General features: G+C 41.9%; 1 protein-coding gene across 1 annotated transcript in view; it reads right to left on the bottom strand.

Moving 5' to 3' along the window:
- The window catches only part of POU2F2 (POU class 2 homeobox 2), a 52,732-nt gene that overhangs the window by 7,897 nt on the left and 21,418 nt on the right, over positions 1-23,417 (bottom strand). Inside the window, exons 5-14 of the mRNA XM_040327314.1 lie at positions 21,109-21,267; positions 19,959-20,153; positions 18,126-18,231; positions 17,344-17,435; positions 16,778-16,924; positions 15,755-15,896; positions 15,520-15,668; positions 9,635-9,814; positions 7,800-7,863; positions 5,047-5,209 (exon numbers count right to left, since the gene is read on the bottom strand). Coding sequence (XP_040183248.1) covers positions 5,047-5,209; positions 7,800-7,863; positions 9,635-9,814; positions 15,520-15,668; positions 15,755-15,896; positions 16,778-16,924; positions 17,344-17,435; positions 18,126-18,231; positions 19,959-20,153; positions 21,109-21,267 — 1,397 coding nt within the window. The remainder of the gene's footprint in view (positions 1-5,046; positions 5,210-7,799; positions 7,864-9,634; positions 9,815-15,519; positions 15,669-15,754; positions 15,897-16,777; positions 16,925-17,343; positions 17,436-18,125; positions 18,232-19,958; positions 20,154-21,108; positions 21,268-23,417) is intronic.

The raw sequence follows: 23,417 nt of genomic DNA, 5'->3' as shown, positions 1-23,417 counted from the left end.
ACACTATTCCTCCCACTGACACCAGTGATGGGACACTATTCCTCCCACTGACACCAGTGATGGGACACTATTCCTCCCACTGACACCAGTGATGGGACACTATTCCTCCCACTGACACCAGTGATGGGACACTATTCCTCCCACTGACACCAGTGATGGGACACTATTCCTCCCACTGACACCAGTGATGGGACACTATTCCTCCCACTGACACCAGTGATGGGACACTATTCCTCCCTCTAACACCAATCTTTTGATTTTGTTACTCCCACTGACCAAGCCTATGGCATTATTTACTCCCACTGATGTCAGGGAATTTCTACTCCCACTGGCCATAGTCTCCCACCCCCCGTCAATTTTGAAGGCCACCAAACATGTTTCAAAAGTTTGGAAATCCATGTGCTAGAGGATCTCAATGCTTCATCAGACTGCAGAGATCCTTGACTATTTTTTTTTCTTTACTTCTGGATGATGCATACACTTCACTATATCTGGAAGGACATTTTGACCGAATAAAAGGATTGATGGGACTAGCAGTCCCTTTTGTACCAGAAGGAACAGTTATTAAACCCGCTGTAAAACTTTTTTTTTTTCATAACTAGTACATGATTTTAAAAAAATCCTCTCATTTGCAGAGGCTCCTCCATGTAGTGAAGTGAAGCAGCTGTCTAAGGTGATTATGTAGCAGTACTATGACATGCCACTAATAAGATCACCGCTCGCAGCTACCCATGCTGTCAGACGCATTACAAGGCATCTATGTGATCCTCTCCAGCTGCTGCCAGCATCATGTAACGCAAACTGAGAAGCAGCGTGGCGCAGAGTGAAGGTTCTTTCTTACGGGAACAATACAAATTTGTCTTCTGCTCCATCTTAAACAAACAATTACTATAACAGAGGAAAATATATCACATTTTACATAAACTTGGAACAGAGGTCAATGTAGCACATCGGTGTTGCTGGTTTAATAAAAGTCTGTACTTTTTGGTATATTTATCATTTAGATCTACACAACAAATAATTGTCGGATGCCACCTTCAGTTCCTGCCTGCTGTTCATCTGCAACACAATCTCCCTTCAGGGCTTTCAAATAAAAATCTCACTGTGCTTTATTTAAAGAAGAATTCCATGTACAGTATATTTGGACCAATATAACTATGTATATACAATACCTGGGTGATGGGGAAAAAAAATCGCTAGGTAGACAACACTACCCCAGCAATTTCCACTTTGGGTCCTGTGCTATTGTGAAACTGCTTTTCATTTACTGAATAAATGCAAATAGTTTTCCGATTGGAGGAGGTGCACAAAATGACGTAAAATTCCCCGCCTCTCCACCTTGTCCAATCAGAGAAACATTGTTAACATGTATTATGAATACAGGGAGGTTGGCCCCTCAGCATGGGTGCCATTTAGAGAAAGTTTTTATCCGATTGGACAAGGCAGATAGGTGGGTACAGTGAAGTCATGCTCTTCACCTCGTCCAAATCAGAGAATGATTTGCATTCATTCAGAAAATGAAAAGCAGTTTCTGAATGGTTTCCCGGCTGCCTGTATTCACAATGCATTAGGCTGGCTACTCAGTACAGGACCCTGAAGCACGTGGAGATTGCTGGGAGTAGTGGTGCCTGCTATGTGGCATCAGCCATGTATGGTATACATATAACTACAATGGGGAAAATAATAATTTAAACCCCGGCAGATTTCGAAAGTTTGCCCACTTACCAAGAAATTAAGGGTCTATAATTTTTTATTATAGGTGTATTTTGAAATGATAGACACAGAATATCATCCAAAAATCCAGAAAAAAAACCCAAAAGATACAAATGTTATAAATGAAGTTGCAGTTCAGCGAGTAAAATAAGTATTTGATTCCCAAGCAAAACATGACTTGGTGGAGAAACCCATTGTTGGCAAGCACAGAGGTAAGGCATTTCTTGTAGTTGGTTACCAGGTTTGCACACATCTCAGGAGGGATTTTGGTCCACTCTTCTTTACACATCTCTAAATCCCTAAGATTTCTCGGATGTCACTCGGCAGCTCAAAGTTTCAGCTCCCTCCATATATTTTCTATAGGATGAAGGTCTGGCCAGGGCTAGGCCACTATAACCTACTTGAGCCACTCCTTTGTTGCATTGGCGGTATGTTTTTGGTCATTGTCATGCTGGAAGAACCCATCCATGACCTCTCTTCAGCGTTCTGTCTGAAGGAAGAAGGTTCTCATCTGAGATTTTACAATACATGGCCCCATCCATTGGCCCCTTAAAGGGGCAACGTTGCCCTGTACCTTTTAGCAGAGAAACAGCCCCAAGCATAACGTTTCCACCTTTATGCCTGACGGTAGGAATGGCGTTCGTAGGGTCATAATCAATTTTGGTCTCATGTGACCACAGAACTTTCTCCCAATCCTTCTCAGAATCATTTAGATGTTAATTTTCAAACTTCAGAGACCAAAATTGAGCTATTTGGCATCAACTAGACTCGCCGTGTTTGGAGGAAGAAAAATGCTGACACAGGCCCGGATTCACGTAGAATCGCGTATCTTTGTGCGGGTGTAACGTATCCTATTTACGTTACGCCTCCGCAACTTTGACAGGCAAGTGCCGTATTCTCAAACCAAAGTTGCGGCGGCGTAGCGTAAATAGGCCGGCGTAAGCCCGCCTAATTCAAATGTGGTAGATGTGGGCGTGTGTTATGTAAATTTCATGTGACCCCACGTAAATGACGCTTTTTACGAACGGCGCATGCGCCGTCCGTGAAAGTATCCCAGTGTGCATACTCAAAATTAACCTGCAAGAAGCCAATGCTTTCGACGTGAACGTAAATGACGCCCAGCCCTATTCGCGAACGACTTACGCAAACGACGTAAAATGTTCAAAATTCGATGCGGGAACGACGTCCATACTTAACATTGGTACGCCGCATGTACGCCTCATATAGCAGGGGTAACTTTACGCCGGGAAAAGCCCAACGTAAACGGCGTAAATGTACTGAGTCGGCCGGGCGTACATTTGTGAATTCGCGTATCTAGACGATTTACATATTTCTAGGCGTAAATCAGCGTACACGCCCCTAGCGGCCAGCGTAAATATGCAGTTAAGATACGACGGCGTAAGAGACTTACGCCGGTCGGATCTAACACAAATCTATGTGTAACCGATTCTAAGAATCAGGCGCATGGATACGACGGTTTGGACTCAGAGTTACGACGGCATATCTGGAGATACGCCGGCGTAACTCGTACGTCAATCCGGGCCTATGACTCTAAGAACACAATTCCTACAGTCAAGCACAGAGGTGGAAACATCATGCTCTGGGGCGGTTTCTCTGCTAAAAGGTACTTTGTTGCATTAAGGGGCCAATGGACATGTATTGTAAAATCTTGGAGGAGGATAACCTTTTTCCCTCAGCCAGAACACTGAAGATGGGTTGTGGATGGATCTTCCAGCATGACAATGACCCAAAACATACCGCCAAGGCAACAAAGGGGTGACTCAAGAAGAAGCACATTAAGGTCATGAAGTGGCCTAGCCAGTCTCCAGACCTTAATGCTAAAGAAAATTTACGGAGTTGCTGAAACTACCAAGCGATATTTAAGAAACCTTAAGGATTTAAAGAAGATCGGAAAAGAAGAGTGGACTAAAATCCCTCCTTCCAGGGTTAGCCCCTATAGCTCGTCTCTGCACATTTTGCAGGACCTATAATGGTGTTTGAGGTAAGCATACGAAGGCAAAGCCAAGACTATCTGATATGTCTGGATTGTAAAGGACGTAGATAGAGCTGTCGAACTTATAATTATTCTGATAGTAGTAGGCTTGGTTTTAGTTTAAGTTTTTTTAGTGGCATTGTTTCAGGGCTACGTTGACCGATTCTCACTGTATATCTTATGATTAGCAGTAAGATTACTCTGCCCTGTACAAACGTTGGGTATATTACTAATTTCTAATGAACAAAGATATGTATCTTAATATGGTTTACTGATTCGCCTTACTGTTCCACTCACTTGAATATGCAAATAGCTCTGCACAAGTTGTGAGAAATGTCATAGCATTCTTGGAAATTGTGCCCTTTTTCTTACACAATGCCAAATGTTTTGTTTGGTTGTTTGATAAAAAAATCTAAAGTTTCTAAAAAAATTAAATACCTTGGATGAGAACCTTGAAGAAGGGGCATGACAATGACTTAAAACATATCGCCAAGGAAACAAAGGAGTGGCTCAAGAATGTCATGGCATGGCCTAGCTAGTTTTCAGACCTTCATCCTATAGAAACATTTATGGAGTGAGCTGAAACTTTGAGTTGCCAAGTGACAGCCAAGAAACCTTAGGTATTTAGAGAAGATATTCAAAGAAGAGTGGACCAAAATCCCTCTTGAGATGTGTGCAAACCTGGTAACGTCTGACCTCTGGGCTTGCCAACAAGGGTTTATCCACCAAGTACTAAGACATGTTTTACTTGTGGATCAAATACTTATTTTACTCACTGAACTGCAACAAAGTTTATAACATTTGTATCATGTGTTTTTTCTGGAATTTTGGTTAATATTCTGTCTCCGTCATATAAAATACACCTATGATAAAAATTATAGACCCTTCGTTTCTTTGTTAGTGGGCAAACTTGCAAAATCTGCAGGGGAGCAAATAATGATTTTCCCCACTGTATGTAAAAATATACCATACCAGGATTTTGCAACACGAAAGAAGGACTTGAAATGGGATAGGTTATTTCTCTTGTTGCCTATAGCAGACAATCAGAATCCTTATTTTAATTTTTAAATCTGTTGGCTGCTATGAGCAACAAATGATGACCATTCCAATTTTTCTATTAAGAAAAGTGTAGCAAGAGGTCAGCCTGCTACAAACTGGATTCCTCAGTGGCTCCTTGTATCTTTTGCCATCATAACCCCTGCACCCGAGTTCCCAGCTCTCACGACTTTCTGCACACATTATAACAGAGAGTCTTACTTCCATGTTTGGTCTCTGAAAAGAAAAAAAATCTTGTGGTTGTTGCAAGCATAACTGTCTCCATGCTGTTTTCCATCACTTACCCTGTACTGGGGCTAAGTCCTGTCAGGCTAAGCCCAGAATGAGTGCTGCTTTGGGGGCTGGCGCTTGTGCTGTTGCTTGGTGGGGGTGTGGCAGAGGGGGGTGCTGTGTTGGAAGGTGGGCGAGGATGAACAAGAGACCCCAAAGCGGAAGGTAAGGTAGTCACTGAAACACAGAGAAAGCGAGTGAGGCACAGACCCACTGATTGGGTTACAACAGGATGCAATAAATCAAGAGGTTATCTTTAAAGGGAAGTGATAATGGTTTTGATAATGTTGTCATGTTTATTAGTATTTGTATAAAATCTTAACATTTTAAACACCAATAAGAACATTACTGTCTCTACTAGCAGAGGGAAAGGGTCCTTCTCTGATTCATTTAGGGCTCTGTGCAGCACAACAGCTGCTTTATGAGACTTTAGACTTGCTTAGAGCTCCACCTGCTAGCTACAAGTGGTAAATAATGCACTTTTATCTATCTGCATTTTTTTAGATTCTACATGAAAATCTATTAAAAGTGATTGTAAAGCCTAAACATATTTTACCTCAATGCATTCCCTGCATTAAGGTAAAAAAAAAAAAAGGGGGGGGGGGATTAACCTGCCTGGCGGTCTTCCCGAGTCTGACACGGGGTTAGATTTTCCTGCTGCGAGCGGTAACCCCGTGTCAGTCACGGGCTTGCCTCGCTAGATCCACAGGCACAAGTTACTTACCTTGTCCCTGGATCCAGCGATGCCACCGCGCTGTGTGAGCGAGTGGGACCTCGCTCGATTCACACAGTGCCTCCGTGTGACGCCGATCTCCGTTCCCTGCGACGTTACGACGCACGGGGACGGAGAACGGCGCCAAATTCAAAAAAGTAAACAAACACCTTACATACAGTATACTGTAATCTTATAGATTACAGTACTGTATGTAAAAAAAACACACCCCCCCTGTCCCTAGTGGTCTGTCCTGTGTCATGCATGTCATTTTATATAATAAAAACGTTTCTTTCTCCCTGCAAACTGTAGATTGTCCATAGCAACCAAAAGTGTCCCTTTATGTCAAAAATAGTTTTAGATCAGCTAAAAAACAGCGATAATAAATTATAATCACTTGCAGAATTGTGCGATAGCGATTTGTGGGGAAATTCGTCATAAAAAAAAAAAAATAATGACAGCAACAATTCTGCAACTGAGCAAATTTCAGTGATTTTGATTTGATTACATTATTGAATAATTTTTATTATAATTATATTATTATTTGTTATAATTATTTATAATTATTTATTATATTATAATTTATAATTTTGTTTTTAAAAAAATGTCATACCCGGGATGCCTATTAGAAGCTTGTTTGGTCAGATTTAAGTGAGTTATTTCTAAAAATTACAGACCTACAATATAAAACGCCAAATTTCCTTGCAAATAATGGTACCGCTTTTAGCATGTTTTTTCTGACAGAATCATACCGCCAGGGAGGTTAAAGTAACAGTATCCCTCCCTCATACTTACCTAGGCTCCCTCTCAAAAAAGCACTGTGCTCCTCTGTAGTGGCTCCCCCCCAACCCCAGGCCATTGGCTTTTTTCTGCTGTCAGTCAAATCCTGCAGCGAGGGAGCGGAGGGCGTGGTCAAGCCGTGCTGTCTGCATCTATGGGTGGAGACAGCCCCTGCTGGTGTGCCACAATAGGAAGAGACTTCCTAGGCACACCAAGAAGAGGAGGAGGAGTCAGGAGCACTGGTGGGACCCGAAAAAGGAGGAGAATTGAGCTGCTCTGTGCAATTCATGTTTGTCAATTATAAAAAAGAAAAATGACTTTACAATTCACTTTAACTTGGTTCTATATCACACCTCCCAACCAAACTGCTCTGCTCGTGAAATTATTTAGTCATTAATTCAAGTGATGACATCACTGGGTCTAAAATATGGTAAGTAATGAAAAACAGAAAGGTTTTTATTACAATTTGCATTAGCATGTTAATGTAGGGATAAAAGGAGGAACTAGGAAAGGCAAAAAATAAGCAGAATAAAAACTTCAACTTTAAAGGTCACTTCCACCCAAAAATAATAACTGTGGGGTAGATGGAAACCTAAATCATATACAGTCATCTCCCCAAAATAGATTCCATTAAAACTTAGAACATACATATTAGTGGGGACACCTTTGCTACAGCATAGTGAGTATATCTCACCATTGAAGCTTCTGAGAAGCCAGGGGGTGATTTAACCTTTATGCCGCGTACACACGGTCGTTTTTTGTCTTGTAAAAAAAACGACGTTTTTCAAACTTCATTTTAAAAAACGACGTTGCCTACACACCATCGTTTTTTTAAAATGCTCTAGCAAAACGCGGTTACATTCAGCACGTACAGCGGCACTCTGTTCCATTCAAGCTCGCGTCATAACTTGCTTCTGAGCATGCGCGGGTTTAAAAACGTTGTTTTAAACGTCGTTTTAGCCTACACACGATCATTTTTTATGACACAAAAAACGACGTTTTGAAAAACGTCATAACATTTATTTATTTTTTGTCGTTTTTCAGAAGACATAAAACAACGTTTTCCCCACACACAGTCATTTTAAATGACGTTTTTTAAAAATGTTGTTTTTTTTTCCATCACAAAAAACGACCGTGTGTACGCGGCATTAGATGCCTAACCAAAAAAACAGACATATCAGGTTTGAATGGAACTGACCTTTAAATAAATAAACAGCAGAAAATGAAGTGAGCATGGAGGGTTATAGGGTGCAAGGAGAATGGGTGGCCGGTTACCTGTTGTGCTGAGAGTACTGGAAGCCTGGGAAGTGAGCGTGGGCACAGACACCGGGGTGTGCACCTGGAGCAGATCAAGGAAAGGAGGAGATATGAGACCGTGAAGGGTGGGTGAGGAAAACTGAGGAGAGACAGGAGGTAAAATTTGGGGTTGCTGTATGGTGCAAAACATGTGGATCACTGCCAGTGTCTGTACGGTGAATATCCATGCCTAGCATAAAATTTGTTAATAGGGTGAGTGCAATTTTCTATTTAAAATAAATCCTTTTCTTCTTCATAAATTATTATATACACACACACACACACACACACACATACATATATATATACACACACACACACACACACACACACACTGCATTTGCCCAACAAAGTGTATGCAAACCTAAAATCTATCCGCACTTCCTGTCACGGGCTGAGAATGCTAGCGCAACTTTCAATTAGCAACAGCATTGTCAGCCTTTAACAAAATGGTGACCATCCGCGCACAGACACCAACTCTCTGTTGCATAAATGTAATGACACGATTAAAAGATGCCTTCAGCGCCTGTTTTACACCTGTAGAGAACATCTCAGACACGTTTTGCCCTTTTCCGGGCGTAATCGTAGGTGGAGAACACATTTGTGCAACAGTGAGTCAGTGTCTGTGTGCAGAAGGTGTTATACCGCTTCAAGAGGGTAAAGACAAGACTAATCACCTACTGGACAGGTACTGTGAGTATCCTCCACCTTATTGTGCAGGAAACAATTAAAGGCAACAGAACTCTGAGAAACTTAGAAATCCTCCCTTGCAGTGGGGCTGGGCTCACACTACAAGGGTTAACTACTTGTTTAGGTCTAGGGGGCATACAAGATTTACTTAATCTGTACTTCTAGACTGGACCCTTCAGCATCTTCTCCCCTATGCTCCAGTGGTCTATGGTCCTCATATCAAGACTGGTGCTGGGTTCTTAGCCCTGCATTTTTGTGATGATGGGGAGGGACAGCCCACCGCTGGAGCATAGGAAATGTTGTCAACCAGGGGAGTGAAGGATCAGATAAGTAAAATTTATTTTGCTCTCCCCGAGACCTAAAGGAGCACTTAACACTTGCAGTGCAAGCACAGCCCCACTGCAAGAAGGATTTTTCAGATTTCCCAGAGTTGGGCTCAAAGAAAGAAAACAACCTCGCCCAATCCCCAAGGAGCTTGAAACATTGCCCAATTATAATAGAACATGTATTTCCAAATTGGCATGGTCCTGGAACAGGACCGTATACTGAGATCACCCACATATAAATGATGGAACACAGTCCTGAAGGCTGACTACAGGATCTAGTCTTTGAAGACTATATGAACCTAGTCTTTGACGGACTAGTATGCTAGTCAAAATATCACTGTATTTGCCATGACCTTAGTAGCCAGAAAATAGAAATCCCTGTTGAGTACCAGAAAGTGGGTGTTTTTTTTCTCACTTCCTGTTTTATCAATTAAACAGGAAGTGAGGTGAAAGCTCCTAAAAAAGGACTGCAACTAATAGACAAAAAGTGGTTCAAACCCCTCCAAAACTAAGATAAAATATAATTTTGTCTGGAGTCGGGTTATTCACATGCAAATAAGGTGTGAAAGTGGAGTTGGTGTGGCATGTCTTGGTCTACAAAAGTAATCACATGCAGATGGACAGGGTGAGCCCACTTCTGCTGCAAGAGTGGGGGGGGGATCTATTTTTCTGGCCACTATGTATGCAAGGATTCCATGACTACAAATGGTTCTTCGTGTTTGAACTGAGACTGTGGTCACCACATGTGCCCCATACAGCTTCCCTGTGTCATGCTGAGAAGACAGGACGGCTCATTACCAGATGCGTCCCATACATCTGCCCTTTGCCCTGGCTGGTGGGGATGAGTGGCATACTGCTACATGGGTTGATGCGCTTCTCCTTCTGCCGACGGTTACAGAACCACACGCGGATCACTTCCTTCTCCATGTTCAGCTGCTCAGCAATCACAAGGATCTCCTCGGAGGTAGGTTTCTGGTTCTGGATGGCACAGTGAAGAACAGAGGAGGCGTAAGAGAATGCAACAAGAGTACAGCACAAAAAATGTGGGAAAACATAAATTGGAAAACCATTACTACATTGCGTAAAAACAAACCTGGTTGTTGTCAATGCAGGCAAAGTAAGAGAATTTCTTTGACCTTTTCACTTCTGGAAAAATATTTATTTTCACGCATAGTAAAAAAAATCAGCTACTAACTTCAGTTTGTTAAAATTAAAGTAGAACTATAGGCAAAACTTTTTTTTTTTTTTTACATTTTGGATACAGAATACTTAAAAGGGAGGGTTATAACCTCTGTAAGGTTTATTTGTGCCCTCTTTGCTCTGATGGGGAGATTTCCCTTCACTTCCTGTCCCATAACCAAACAGGAAGTGAGAGGAAATCCCTGTAAATTAAGGGAATTCTTTGGAGAACCCCCCCCCCCCCCCCCAGTCACCAGAACTGAACCCAGTCCATTAATTTTTCTGGGGACAACCCAACTTTCATTCTACTTTCACTTTCAATGTTTTAATGATAATGGTAAACAGGACAATAGAGGGTGAATTTCCCTAACGGGGGCACGGACAGCAGTAAAAACTGGCAGTGGATCCAATTCCTCTCCTCTATCCAAAACAAAAATAAATGGTTTTGCCTTTAGTTCTACTTTAAGCTTTGACAATAAAACCTGGAAGCTAATTGGTTGCTATGCAAAGCTGCACTTGCAGGGTTCTGAGAAAAATGGCAGGATCAACATCCCTTTTGACGCAACGTGTAGGGAGGAGCGCCGTGCTGACGTCCCCGCCTTCAATGCATCCCAAAACTCTGGGAACTGCATGGAGAGGCAGCCCGCTTGTTTATGCTTTATATATTCTACTTAACTGTAAGTACAATACTTTTTACTTATTAAATCACCATAAAGATTTTACACATTTATTTCTTTATGGGGGATCGTGTTGCAACATATACCCGAGTGGTGTTACCCAGGAAGACGCTGAGACCATTGCAAAGTTTACCAAAGGCCCAGGCTGGGTATTAAGCCGAAAGCGCTTGTGATCTTCCGTTAGAGGAGATCATTGGAAGTCGGTAAGCGGCAGTGTGTATAGTGGTGGAAGTCACCTCTCTCTTATCACAGCTTTTGGATGCATTGTTTTTGTCAGCTTCACATCTAAATTTTTCACTTTTACTTGATGGACTTTCTTTGTGATATTTACTTTCAAATATTTTTATATTTGTTTATATTCGAGAATGAGTTTGAATGATTTTTTGTATAGTGTATGGCTTAGCATTACTGTCCTCTTTTTCATAAGAATTAAAAAAAAAAAATCCTTGGGGTCAACCACGATATTCATTATTTTTAATGAAAAGACCTTTGGTTTTCATCATTTTAGTTACGGGTATGGAATCTAAATCTTGAATATTCTTTATGGGGATGAGATGTAATATTATAAAAGAGTCTCCAGAGGCTGCTGTGAGCTGCAATGTGGATAAAAGGGATGTTAGAATCAGGCTAAAGTATCTGTAGAAAATCATTGAGGGCATCTAGTAAAATGAGAAACTGGAAAATGGCCAAAAGTACATGGAAAGATAAAAAGATTATGTAAAGGGGAAGGGAGGTTTGTAAATTTAACCTGTAGAATTTAGTGCTGGTGACTTGTCGTTAAGATTCCCCTATCGAGATGGTTCCTATAAGGGCTGCGCAGGCGCAATACTTGCCGACGGAAATCTCCGAACCTCGGTCGGCATCCAGGTTCATTCCTTAACATCCCGTGGATTGGAGGATGTTAAAAAAAGAGCCAGGAGGCCGAGCGAGCGGAGCGACCCGTCCGAGCGAAGCGCTTGTGATCTTCCGTTAGAGGAGATCATTGGAAGTCGGTAAGCGGCAGTGTGTATAGTGGTGGAAGTCACCTCTCTCTTATCACAGCTTTTGGATGCATTGTTTTTGTCAGCTTCACATCTAAATTTTTCACTTTTACTTGATGGACTTTCTTTGTGATATTTACTTTCAAATATTTTTATATTTGTTTATATTCGAGAATGAGTTTGAATGATTTTTTGTATAGTGTATGGCTTAGCATTACTGTCCTCTTTTTCATAAGAATTAAAAAAAAAAAATCCTTGGGGTCAACCACGATATTCATTATTTTTAATGAAAAGACCTTTGGTTTTCATCATTTTAGTTACGGGTATGGAATCTAAATCTTGAATATTCTTTATGGGGATGAGATGTAATATTATAAAAGAGTCTCCAGAGGCTGCTGTGAGCTGCAATGTGGATAAAAGGGATGTTAGAATCAGGCTAAAGTATCTGTAGAAAATCATTGAGGGCATCTAGTAAAATGAGAAACTGGAAAATGGCCAAAAGTACATGGAAAGATAAAAAGATTATGTAAAGGGGAAGGGAGGTTTGTAAATTTAACCTGTAGAATTTAGTGCTGGTGACTTGTCGTTAAGATTCCCCTATCGAGATGGTTCCTATAAGGGCTGCGCAGGCGCAATACTTGCCGACGGAAATCTCCGAACCTCGGTCGGCATCCAGGTTCATTCCTTAACATCCCGTGGATTGGAGGATGTTAAAAAAAGAGCCAGGAGGCCGAGCGAGCGGAGCGACCCGTCCGAGCGAAGCGAGGACGTGAGGCCGACTGGCCACTTTCCTCAAATTCCACGTCGCCCTGGATGCCGGCCGAGGTTCGGAGATTTCCGTCGGCAAGGATTGCGCCTGCGCAGTTCTTACAGGAACCATCTTGATGGCCGGAACCAGATCGTCAGATCACCGGTTCACATTACACCGACTTGGGATCTGACTTGTCAGACCTCAAGTTGCCCCAAGTCGCTGGACATAAGAAATTCCATTGAAGTGAAAGAGTCGCTCTGACTTCAGAAAAGGTTCCTCTACTACAAGGCGACTTCTAGGCAACTTGTACCCATAGATTTCAATGGAAGTTGCCTCCAAGTCGGATCTCAGTCTTAACTGAAGCAACTTTACAGGACAAGGAAATAGTTTACTCAGGCAAACCCCTCCCTCCCACAGAGCTGATTATTCTGTGACTGGCCACAGGCAAAGTCGCCTGTCCTGGAGGCAACTTGAAGTTGCATTGTAAGACGCTCAAAGTCGCGCTTAAGTTGCCTCCAAGTCGTGCTGCAAGTCGTGTTGCCCCTGTGTGAACTGGCACTTACTGTATAAAGGGTGCAGCAATCATGGTACAAAAAATACACATGGTTAATGATTGGATAACCACAACAAAGCATGCTCAGTGTAAGCATGCATTGTTATTTATATTTTTAATGAGGGATGACTGGCTCTCCTAGTAGACACGCTTTGTTGTTAAACATATTATACTCTCACCAGGCAGTAAAAGGAAGCACCTGCCGGAGGCTGCGCACATTAATAGCCAGCTGCTTAATGTCAGTGGAAAAAAGTCAAGCTTTGGCTCTCCCTCTCCCACCCACAGCATCTCACTACTGGGCAGCAAAAATATTACTATTTTTATTATTATTAATAATAATAATACCACCAATAGTGAGGTGCAGGGGGAGGGAAGGGGACAGACCGATCTCAACTTTTTCCTACCAATGTCCCAATTTCCATATTGGAGCGCTTCAGTTTTCAGATACCCCTGGGAGCGTGAGCGTGCGCAGACATTTACTGTACAGATGTGCAGCGGCCCCCGTTCTGTTTCTGGCAAGAGTTTCAAGAATATGTATAACCAAAACGTCTTTCTTTTTAGTTTTGGATTGAGTAGAAAAAAGGTTAAACTCCACCTTTGTTGAGAAAACAAAACAAAAAACATTCCCCCTTTTTCAATCTTTTTACATTGCAGGGATTAAAAAAAAAAAAAATGAATTCAGATTTTTATCTTTTGTTATTCTGAAGAGATAGCCGTTTGTGTCCATGTGCAAAGTGTGCACCCGTAATTGCTCGTAAACGCACAGATCCCGATTCTTTCAGGGGAGAAATGACCGCTTATGTGTTCATACAAAGTATGAACAGCGATCTGTCATTTCCCCTAGTAAGTCCCACCCCCCTTCAGTTAGAACACAGAGAGGGAACACATTTAACCCCTTGATCACCCCTTGTGTTAACCCCTTCCCTGCCATTGACATTTATACAGTAATCAATGCATTTTTATAGCACTGATCGCTGTAAAATTGTCAATGCTCCCAAAAATGTGTCAAGTGTCCGATGTGTCCGCTATAATGTCGCAGATTACCGCCATTACTAGTAAAAAATAAAAATTATTATTAATAATAATAAATAATATTATTATTATTATTATTAATAAAAAAAAGACATAATTCTATCTCCTATTTTGTAGACGCTATAACTTTTGCGCAAACCAATCAATATACGCTTATTGCGTTTTTTTTTTTTACCAAAAATATGTAGAAGGATAGAAAAATAATATATATATATATATATATATATATATATATTATAGACCGATCTCAACTTTTTCCTACCAATGTCCCAATTTCCATATTGGAGCGCTTCAGTTTTATATATAATATATATATATATATATATTATATTGGAGCGCTTCAGTTTTATATATAATATATATATATATATATATATATATATATATATATATATATATATATATATATATTATAGACCGATCTCAACTTTTTCCTACCAATGTCCCAATTTCCATATTGGAGCGCTTCAGTTTTCAGATACCCCTGGGAGCGTGAGCGTGCGCAGACATTTACTGTACAGATGTGCAGCGGCCCCCGTTCTGTTTCTGGCAAATATATATATATATATATATATATATATATATATATATATATATATATATATATATATATATATATATATATATATGGCCTAAACTGAGGAAAATATTTTTTTTTTTTTTTTTTAAATCTGGGATATTAATTATAGCAGAAAGTAAAAGATATTTAGGCAGATTCAGAGCAAGTTACGCCGGCGTATCAGTACATACGCCGTCGTAACTCTGAATCTATGCCGGCGTTAATTTAAGCGTATTCTGGAAACCAGATACGCTTAAATTAGGCTAAGATACGAGCGGCGTCTCCTACGCCGTTGTATCCTAAAGTGTAATTTTTAGGCTGGCCGCTAGGTGAAAAAAGGTGACGGAAGGGAGCTCCAGAACACATCCTGAGATTGACAGCCCCAGGTCTGTTCCCATGTGCTGTATGAAAAAGGGCGAGTTCCTTTCCTCCAATCAGCTCTCCTAACCGTGCTCTGCAGAGTGTAATCTCAGCATTCCATCCCCCACTTTCTGGAAGTTCAGACAAGCTTTATAAATTCTGGACTTTGAACAGATGTAGAGAAGAGAAGACTCCAGATGAACAGCTACAACTTACGTAGAAGGATTTGTTTCATCTCTGTGTATCACCTGAGACCAGTCACTTCACTGGGTATATGAAAAAGGTTTACAACCACCAGGGGCTCACTCACAACAAATACATTTTACTACAATAACCAAAAATACATGGTCAAGAGAAAAACAGGTTATTTTTCATAGACCCCGATCATATAAATTACACTGCAAAAAATCCTGCATACTTGTTTGTTTTTTTGCATTGACTCGTACTCCTATTCCTGGTCAGTTAAAATACATTAAAATGCATGCCAACACAACCTGTACTGACACATGTATTGCAGCGACCACGTCCTCAGGCTATTTCTTTACAGTATGCATGCAAGTTGTCTCATTACTGTTAACCATGTCTGTCTCACCGCAATAAAACTTTTCTCCAGTGCAAAGCGCACATTGGTCTCGATGCTGGTGCGTTTCTTGCGTCTGCGGCCAGGGAGTCCATCATACACTCCCCCGGGGCTGCTCAGTGGGTTGGGACTAGGCAGAGTGCTATCCACAGACATGGATTCTAGGCAGAGAGATAGATAAATTAGTAGCCAAATAATGGGGCTAGAAAAGAGATCAGCAGTTGCATCAAAGACTGATCTGCCTTACCTGCATCGCTCAGCCACTTCTGTAAAAGGGGCTTAAGCTTGCACATGTTCTTGAAACTTAAGTTAAGTGCCTCAAATCGGGAAATGGTTGTCTGAGAGAAATCGTTGCCATACAGTTTGCCCATGGCCAGGCCGACATCCCCCTGTGGATGATTGAAAAAATCATCAGTATCCTTGGCAAAGCTCATTGGAGCATAACACTCCCTATATCACTATATAGTGATGCATAACATCACCCACCTGCACTACAGCACCCTCTACATCATACTGAGGTACTTGCAGGAAGGCACAAAATCATAACATTTTGCAAAATACCCTCTACATCATGGATCCTCAAACTACGGCCCTCCAGTCGTTGCGGAACTACACATCCCATGAGGCATTGTAAAACTCTGACATTCACAGACATGACTAGGCGTGATGGGAATTGTAGTTCCTGAACAACTGGAGGGCCATAGTTTGGAGACCCCTGCTCTACATCATAACATAAATCGAGAACTGCATCTCTCATAATAAATTTGACAATGACCGTGGGCCTAGACAACCTATGCTACTGGTAATTACAATGATAAAATGATTTAAATCCTAAAAAAAACCAAAAAAAACAAAAAAACAAAGAGGGGTTTGCTTCAAATAAACCTTTTTTTTTGTTGCTATAAATATGGGTAGGAAGAGAGTTAAAACACTACAGTTATTACTGCTAGAAGGTTAGAGCCCTCTAGCAATACACACCAAACTAGTAGCATGTGCAGAGTGCCCCCAAGGCTCTGAAATGAAGATAGATTGGGGACAGGGGAAGAAGCAGAGGATCAGTGAAAATGGCCTTTTTCCCCACAAAGCAGAGGATTAACCCCTTAGCTTCCACAGTGAGTATAACAAGCATGCTTTACTGCATATAGAGACTGATTTTACCGTTGTGGGTCCATTAACACTTTAACACAAACGGGGAAATTGTACCAAACCCCCATCGCAACAAACCCCCTTCGCAATACAACATTCTTTTGTTTCACATGCCGTCTCCTACCTGAGTGAATCCCAGCTTGATCCTACGCTGCTTGAAGGTTCGAGCAAACTGCTCCAGCTCCTCCAGATCACTGGGCTCCTCGGGATGAGATGCTTGCTCTGTGTGTGACATAATGGGGGGATCCTGGGGCCCTGGACGGGGCACAGCCTGAAAAAAAGGAACCGGCATTCTGAGAAGGGATCCGCACTCAGAGAAAAAACAGGGCCGTCAGAGAACTTCTGTAGAGAATACCAGTTGCCCCTGGCTAGGATTCACTGACCAGGAACAAGCATACACACCTATCCCAAGATAATTATAAAGCACGTCATGTGACAAGAGGTCAACAATGGCAGAGAAAGCCATTGGATTAGGCCCCTTTCACACTGGAGACACAGCAGCGGCTGTTTAGGGTCGGTTTGCAAGCGCTATTTTTAGCGCCATAGCGCCTGCAAACCGCTCCAGTGTGAAAGGGGTCTTAGTATGGAAGGTATGCAACTAGTATTTTCAGGAGAGGTCAGCAATGGCAACCCCTATAATGTTTTCGAACGTGTTCACTTACAAAGACTATAAAAAAAACATTCCCTCACCTGAGTGGGAAGTCCAGGCCTTGGCTGACCCGACATGAGATTCCCCTGGCCTTGTTGAGGTAGCTGGAAGAGATTTGATGCAGATAGGAGGCCTGGAGATGACAAAAATATGTTCAGTGGAAGAGTAGCATCAAATCTGTTATTTCCAGAATAGCACCAATGGGCTCATTCACACAAGTCTGACCTGCTGCATTGGCTTACAAGTATGCTCATTGCATTGCAGGCAAACATGCTTTGCATTAGAGCAGCCCATTCATTCGGAAACAAAAATTCAAAACATTTTCAGCAGATGCATTGGGGGTGGTGATGAAAATCAATAGTAATGTTATGTATGAACACATGTAACATGTTGCTGCGAGTTACCACAAGATCAGGTGAATGAGCCTTAAACTGAGAGCATTTGTAACGTCTATACCAGGGTCTCCAAACTTTATAAGAAAAGGGCCAGTTTACGGCCTTTTAGGCATTTGTAATGAGGGGGTGGACTGTGCCCAGTGGCAGTAGAAAATGCCCTGGCATCAGTGGGCATAATGCCTCATCATTGGTTTTATTGGGAGAAGAAGGTCCCATTATTGGTGTCAATGGGAACAATAGTACCACTGATGGTGTCAGTGGGAGGAATGTTGTCACATCATTAGTGTCAGTTGATAAAATAGTGCCCCAAGGGCAAGATAAAGGCAAGAAAAAAGACCACTGGTTTATCCAATTATAGCTGGGTTTTGTGTTCATTTGAGATAGAAACAATTCAGGTTTCTTTGGTATATTAAATTACTTTCACTCACCTTGCTGGCCCTGTCCTGCCTGGGGTAGCAGGAATTGTGTGGGGGACTGAAGATGATGCCCAGGAAGAAGAACAAGCTGCTGGAGTTGTAACAACTGCTGAATATCCTGAACAGTGAAGAAAAAATAAAATATCATTAGAAGGAAGGCACAGTAAGAGTTTGAGTCAACAAGCTTTGGGCTTGTGTTGATGAGCAAATGTTGGAGACACCTCTAAAATCAATCAGATTACACGGATAGGTGCATCTGGCCTGCAGTTGACCTCCTAACCCTGCATTTGGATTGGTTCAGGCTTTTTGTCCAATCTCAAAGACCTGTATGGGATAAACGGTGGTGGAGAAGTTCTTACGTGAACAAAAGCCCATCAACACAGACCCTAAAAATTACAATCTAAAAGTAGGGCAGCCTTAAGGTGCCCATAAATGGAGTGCATTTTTTGACCTGTGGGTGGCACCATCAGCCCCCCCCCCCCCCCCGCCCCAACATTATTTGATCTGAAAAATTAGGGAGCCAAGTGCAAGAATGTCAGCTGAACAGTGGTGACATCCAAAACAATACACAGGAGTGGAGATTTGTCCTTCCACGTTGTTGAGCATGGATGGGTAAATGGAGAAAACTTAAGCCGGCCATTGACTGTTCGAATCTTTGCCGGTTCCTGCTGAACAGGCCAAGATTCGAACCATGTATAGGCAAGCTGAATGTGCCCAAGTTGTTTGATTGATTGATTAACTTGGGTACAAACAGCCTGTTGGATTTTACATGCCATTTTTGCTAGCGGCTGTTCGAGCCATCAGCAATAATCACTGTGTTCTACCGGCAGGGGCGGCTTCTCTCGCCCCCCCCCCCCAGTACCGGGAGAACAGACACGCTCCGTAGGAGGGATTATCCCATCAACACTGACTGTGTTGATGGGTGAATCAAGCGATTTTCTTTCCTGCAATCAGTCTATGGCCAGCCTTACAGTGTATGACCAGCTCGAAGCAGACATTTGATGAAATAAACAGTGGACATTTTTTTTTTTGTAACATATATCAGAAGACAGCCGTTTGTTGGACAACTAGACTGCCATATTGTATAATAACAGTGGACACACATTTGATGGGGTAAATAGTAACAATTTTGGTAGAATGAATGCTAGAAAAACATTTTGTTGGATAACCAAAAGGGAGCCAATAAATTTAGGAAAGACAAGAGATGGTAAACTTCTCCAATAGAGATGTAAAAAATCTGTGAGAGTAGGGAAAGGTTAGAACTTCGGACAATGCTTATTACTATATGTCCCTTCCTGTCCCAGTGACAACAAAACCCCTTATATCTTGTATGACTGTCATAGGGACTGGAAGTGAGGGGTAAAAAGAGGTCACAGATCGAAATATAAACCTGTCAGAAATCAGAACTCTTTCCAACTCTATCCGAAGCTTGGCTGCAGTTGGGCTTCAAGTATTATTAATATCCAACTATTACAAGTCACTGACCCAGAGCAGGTATAAAGATCAGGAATTCTGATTTCACTGACTGCATGCTTGTTATAGCTCAATTTTAAAAAGTACTGATAACAGAGTCAGTCAGCTGACTAGCACTTTCAGAAGGTCAGAAATAACAGCCTCTCTCTGCAGGGGTTTTCTTTAACTACATAGAGTGTAATTGTGCATTTAGCAGTGCCTGGACTAGAAAAACACATAGGTTGGGAAATCTTTGTTGCCCCTGGGAACCAGAGACTCAATAGAAAAATAACAGAACCTGACTGCCACCGGCAAAACCTCCAATGTTGGCTAAACAGAATACAGAACCTGATAAAACAGCACTGTGTGCCATGGCAGTCCAGAAGTGCTCACCTGTGCAGTAAGGTGGATAGGCTGGGATAAAGCAAGTTGGTGGGATTGCTGCTGGCTGCCGGGGGTAGTCTGGGCATCAGACCCTGACTGGGAGGCGCTGGCGGCAGCGGCAGCATTGGACTGCTGGACAGCGGCGGCAAGGAGCTGAGCTTGCTGGAGGAGCAGCTGCTGCTGTGCAGGGAGGAGGGCAGTGAGCTGTAGCCATTGGGATGAAAGGCGCGAGGTGGGAGGTTTGGAAAAAGGAGGGAGGGGGTAGACAGGGTAAATGCAGGAGACAAAAAAGTAGAAGAGTTTTAGGAGCAGGAAAGGTTAAAAAAAAAAAAAAAAAAAGACAGTAAAAGGCAATTAGAAAAGGAAAACATTAACAAAAGCAAAGCAGTCAGCAATAAACATAAACTCAAAGCCAAGAATATCACACAGATTTATCTAGAATCCTAAAATATCTATTAAAGTCAAAGATGCTCATTTATATTGCAAATTTGCGCTCACACTGGGGCCTGTTAAACCGAAGTGCGTCTGAGTTTGAATCCTGGTCTGAACTCACTAAATTATAAAGAAGTGTTCCCAGGCACACTCCGCTGCTAGCCAGACTAGTGATCCGTGCTTTAGTATATTGTCATCTATGGAGAGTTCTGTGCTTCGGCACAGTTTGCACCCACAGTGAAGCAACCTGCACTGGACCACAAGTGAACTGTGCTCGGGGCCCCATTTCAAAGTGGTCTAGGACACTGTGCACTTAGATTCTGGGAGTGCTTTGAAACACCCACACTACACAAACGGACCTGCCCAAGGTGGTGAATCGTGCCTGAGACCAGTTAAAATGCTAGTGTGAGTGCACCCTAAAAAGTTTGAATAAAAATAAATGTTTTACTAATGCCTGCTACAGGTAACAAATATAAGTCCAGTATTGCAAATATTCAGGTTGGCATCATGGGAAAACTGACATGGTATTTGCCACAGGGCAATCTTATAAAAGCAGTTGGGATTAAATTATACAGTATATTAGATATGGGTAGACTTGAAACTGATCATTTATATCTTTGGTCCAGCGGGACTAAATGAAGGTATTGTGTGGTCAGCTAATGTGATGTTAGGCTCCCCGTAAAGACGAAAATAAGCATAGCATGCAGAAAACAGGACAGGTACTTACCCCAGCAAGCTGACTGCCAGCAAGGAGAAGCTGTGTCTGTGGGAGGGAGGTAGGTGGTTGCTGTGGGACAGAAGGAGCCTGTGGGGTAGGTGGGGCAGTTGGGGGGACTGGAGTGCCAGGGAGAGACGGGGATCTTTCCCCACATTCTTCATCTGTAATCTACACAGAGACAACATACCTCAGAATGGATAAGAAACTAAATGGGATAACCACTGATTTGTATTCATATAAATTGATGCCAAAATTGAGAGTTACTACCGAGTAGTACAGAAGAGTAAAAAACATCAAGAAGTGTAAATGATCCAGGAGCCCATCAAAGCTTATCAATTCTGTCCTAATGAAGATTGACATTTTTTGTTGGTGAAGATGACAATATTAGCACTGTGGCTTGACATCTCAATTTCTGGCTTTCAGTGCCTCCCAGGGAGCTCCTTGGGAGGCACTGAAAGCCAGAAATTGAGATGTCAAGCCACAGTGCTAAAATGTGGAGTTTGTATATTGTACCAGTGATTGCATGAGTTTACCCCATTGTCCAAACGCACACTGGTAATAAGATTCTTCCAACACACAGTTAACTTGCCATTAAAGGTTTGCCATAGCTTACAGTACAGTACATGAGCTTCAATGCATGTTCTATTTCTTCATAATGATCGTTCCTTTTAAGCATATGGCTGGTATTTCCAATTATATATTAAAAAATCTCTATCTATATTACACTGTAAGACCAAAAGTATGTGGACTCCTAGCCAAGTTAATGAGTTCAGGTGTTGCCAGTGAACAGTATTGTTAGTGCTCCGGCATACAAAGTCATTTTAGACAACTGTGCACTTTCCAACCTTGTGGCAATAGTTTGGTGAAGGCCCTTCCTGTACAACTGTGCCCCTATACACCAAGCCAACTCCATACAGACATGGTTTGATTTGGGGAAACTTGAGTGGGCTGCACAGAGCCCTACCCTTAACTCAACTGAACACCTTTAAAATGAACTGGAACACCAATTGCGAGTTGCCTTTTCACCCAATTGCCCCAAACCAGATGCACTTTTGGCTAAATGGGCAGTTAGGCACAAATTTCCACAAACACACTCCAAATTCTTGTAGAAAGCGTACCTAGAAGAGCGGAGGATGCCGTTGTTGTAAAAGGCCAACTTCATATTAAATTGGTTCTAAATGTTAAGGCTTCATTTCCACTGGCGTTTTTACAGCCACTGTTGTTAGGCTTTTTTACAGCTTAAAAACGCCTGTCCATGTTTATTTTGTAAAAAAAAAAAAAAAAATTTTTTTTTTGGTGAGCTGCAGCTTTAAAAATGCCGCGTTTTTGCGCGTTTTTGCGCGTTTTTGAGCGTTTTTAACATCTGGCGTTTTTACAGCTCTACTCTGGAGCTTCAGAACGCCCTGGTCCCGCGTTTTTTTTACAGCTCAAAAACGTCTATGCCACTTGCAGCTCAAAAACGCCTATGTGGGAATGAAGCCATAGAATAACATGGACAGGCGTTTTTAAGCTGTAAAAAACGCTCAGAAACGTGGCTGTAAAAACGCCAGTGGAAATGAGGCCTAAAAGTTTTTTTTTTACCCTAATGCATTAAAGGTAAAAAATCCTCCAATACCTGTTCCCCCGCCCATTTAAGCAAAAATAAATAACATTTAAAAGAACAAAGTGAAAAAAATATATAAAGTGCACATATATTTTGTAAAAAAATAAATACAAAATACATTTTTTTTTTTCATGCATGATCCCGGAAAACATTGCATCCGTGTTCAGTTGATCATGGGTGCAATGTGGGCTCCTGCAGACATGTCCTCTGGCTTTCAGCCCAGACTTCTTTACAGACTTTCTGTTTGAAAGCCAGAGGACATGTCAGTGTATTATGAGAGCGCTCATCAGTGCCCTGCAGTCCATTGAAACTACAAGTCCATTTGCCGTGGTGGAAGACGTACTTGTAGTTTATTTATTCACAGGAATCTGCGAATGAATGATGCAGCTGTATGGGTGGAGCCCTGCACAGACTTGCGGTTTTAAAAAGTGACAGCGTGTGCGGGAGGGGGAGGGGGGTAAATCAGGGGCAAGAGCTGGAACACGTTACATGTTCCACCCCAAATATGAATGGAACATTCTCCAAAAAGGTGAACTTAGCCTTTAACATTACTTTAATGCCTGTGGTTTTAACATGGTATATTCAGCAAGCTCAGATATGGGTCTTCAAACTACGGCCCTCCAGTTGTTCGGGAACTAAAATTCCCATCATGCCTAGTCAGGTCTGTGAATGTCAGAGTTTTACAATGCCTCATGGGACGTGTAGTTCAACAACA

This window comes from Rana temporaria, chromosome 10 (assembly GCF_905171775.1).
Source record: "Rana temporaria chromosome 10, aRanTem1.1, whole genome shotgun sequence".
Lineage (NCBI taxonomy): Eukaryota > Metazoa > Chordata > Amphibia > Anura > Ranidae > Rana > Rana temporaria.
The sequence above is the reverse complement of the archived record's forward strand: the minus strand, read 5'-3'. Positions and strand labels throughout refer to the sequence as shown.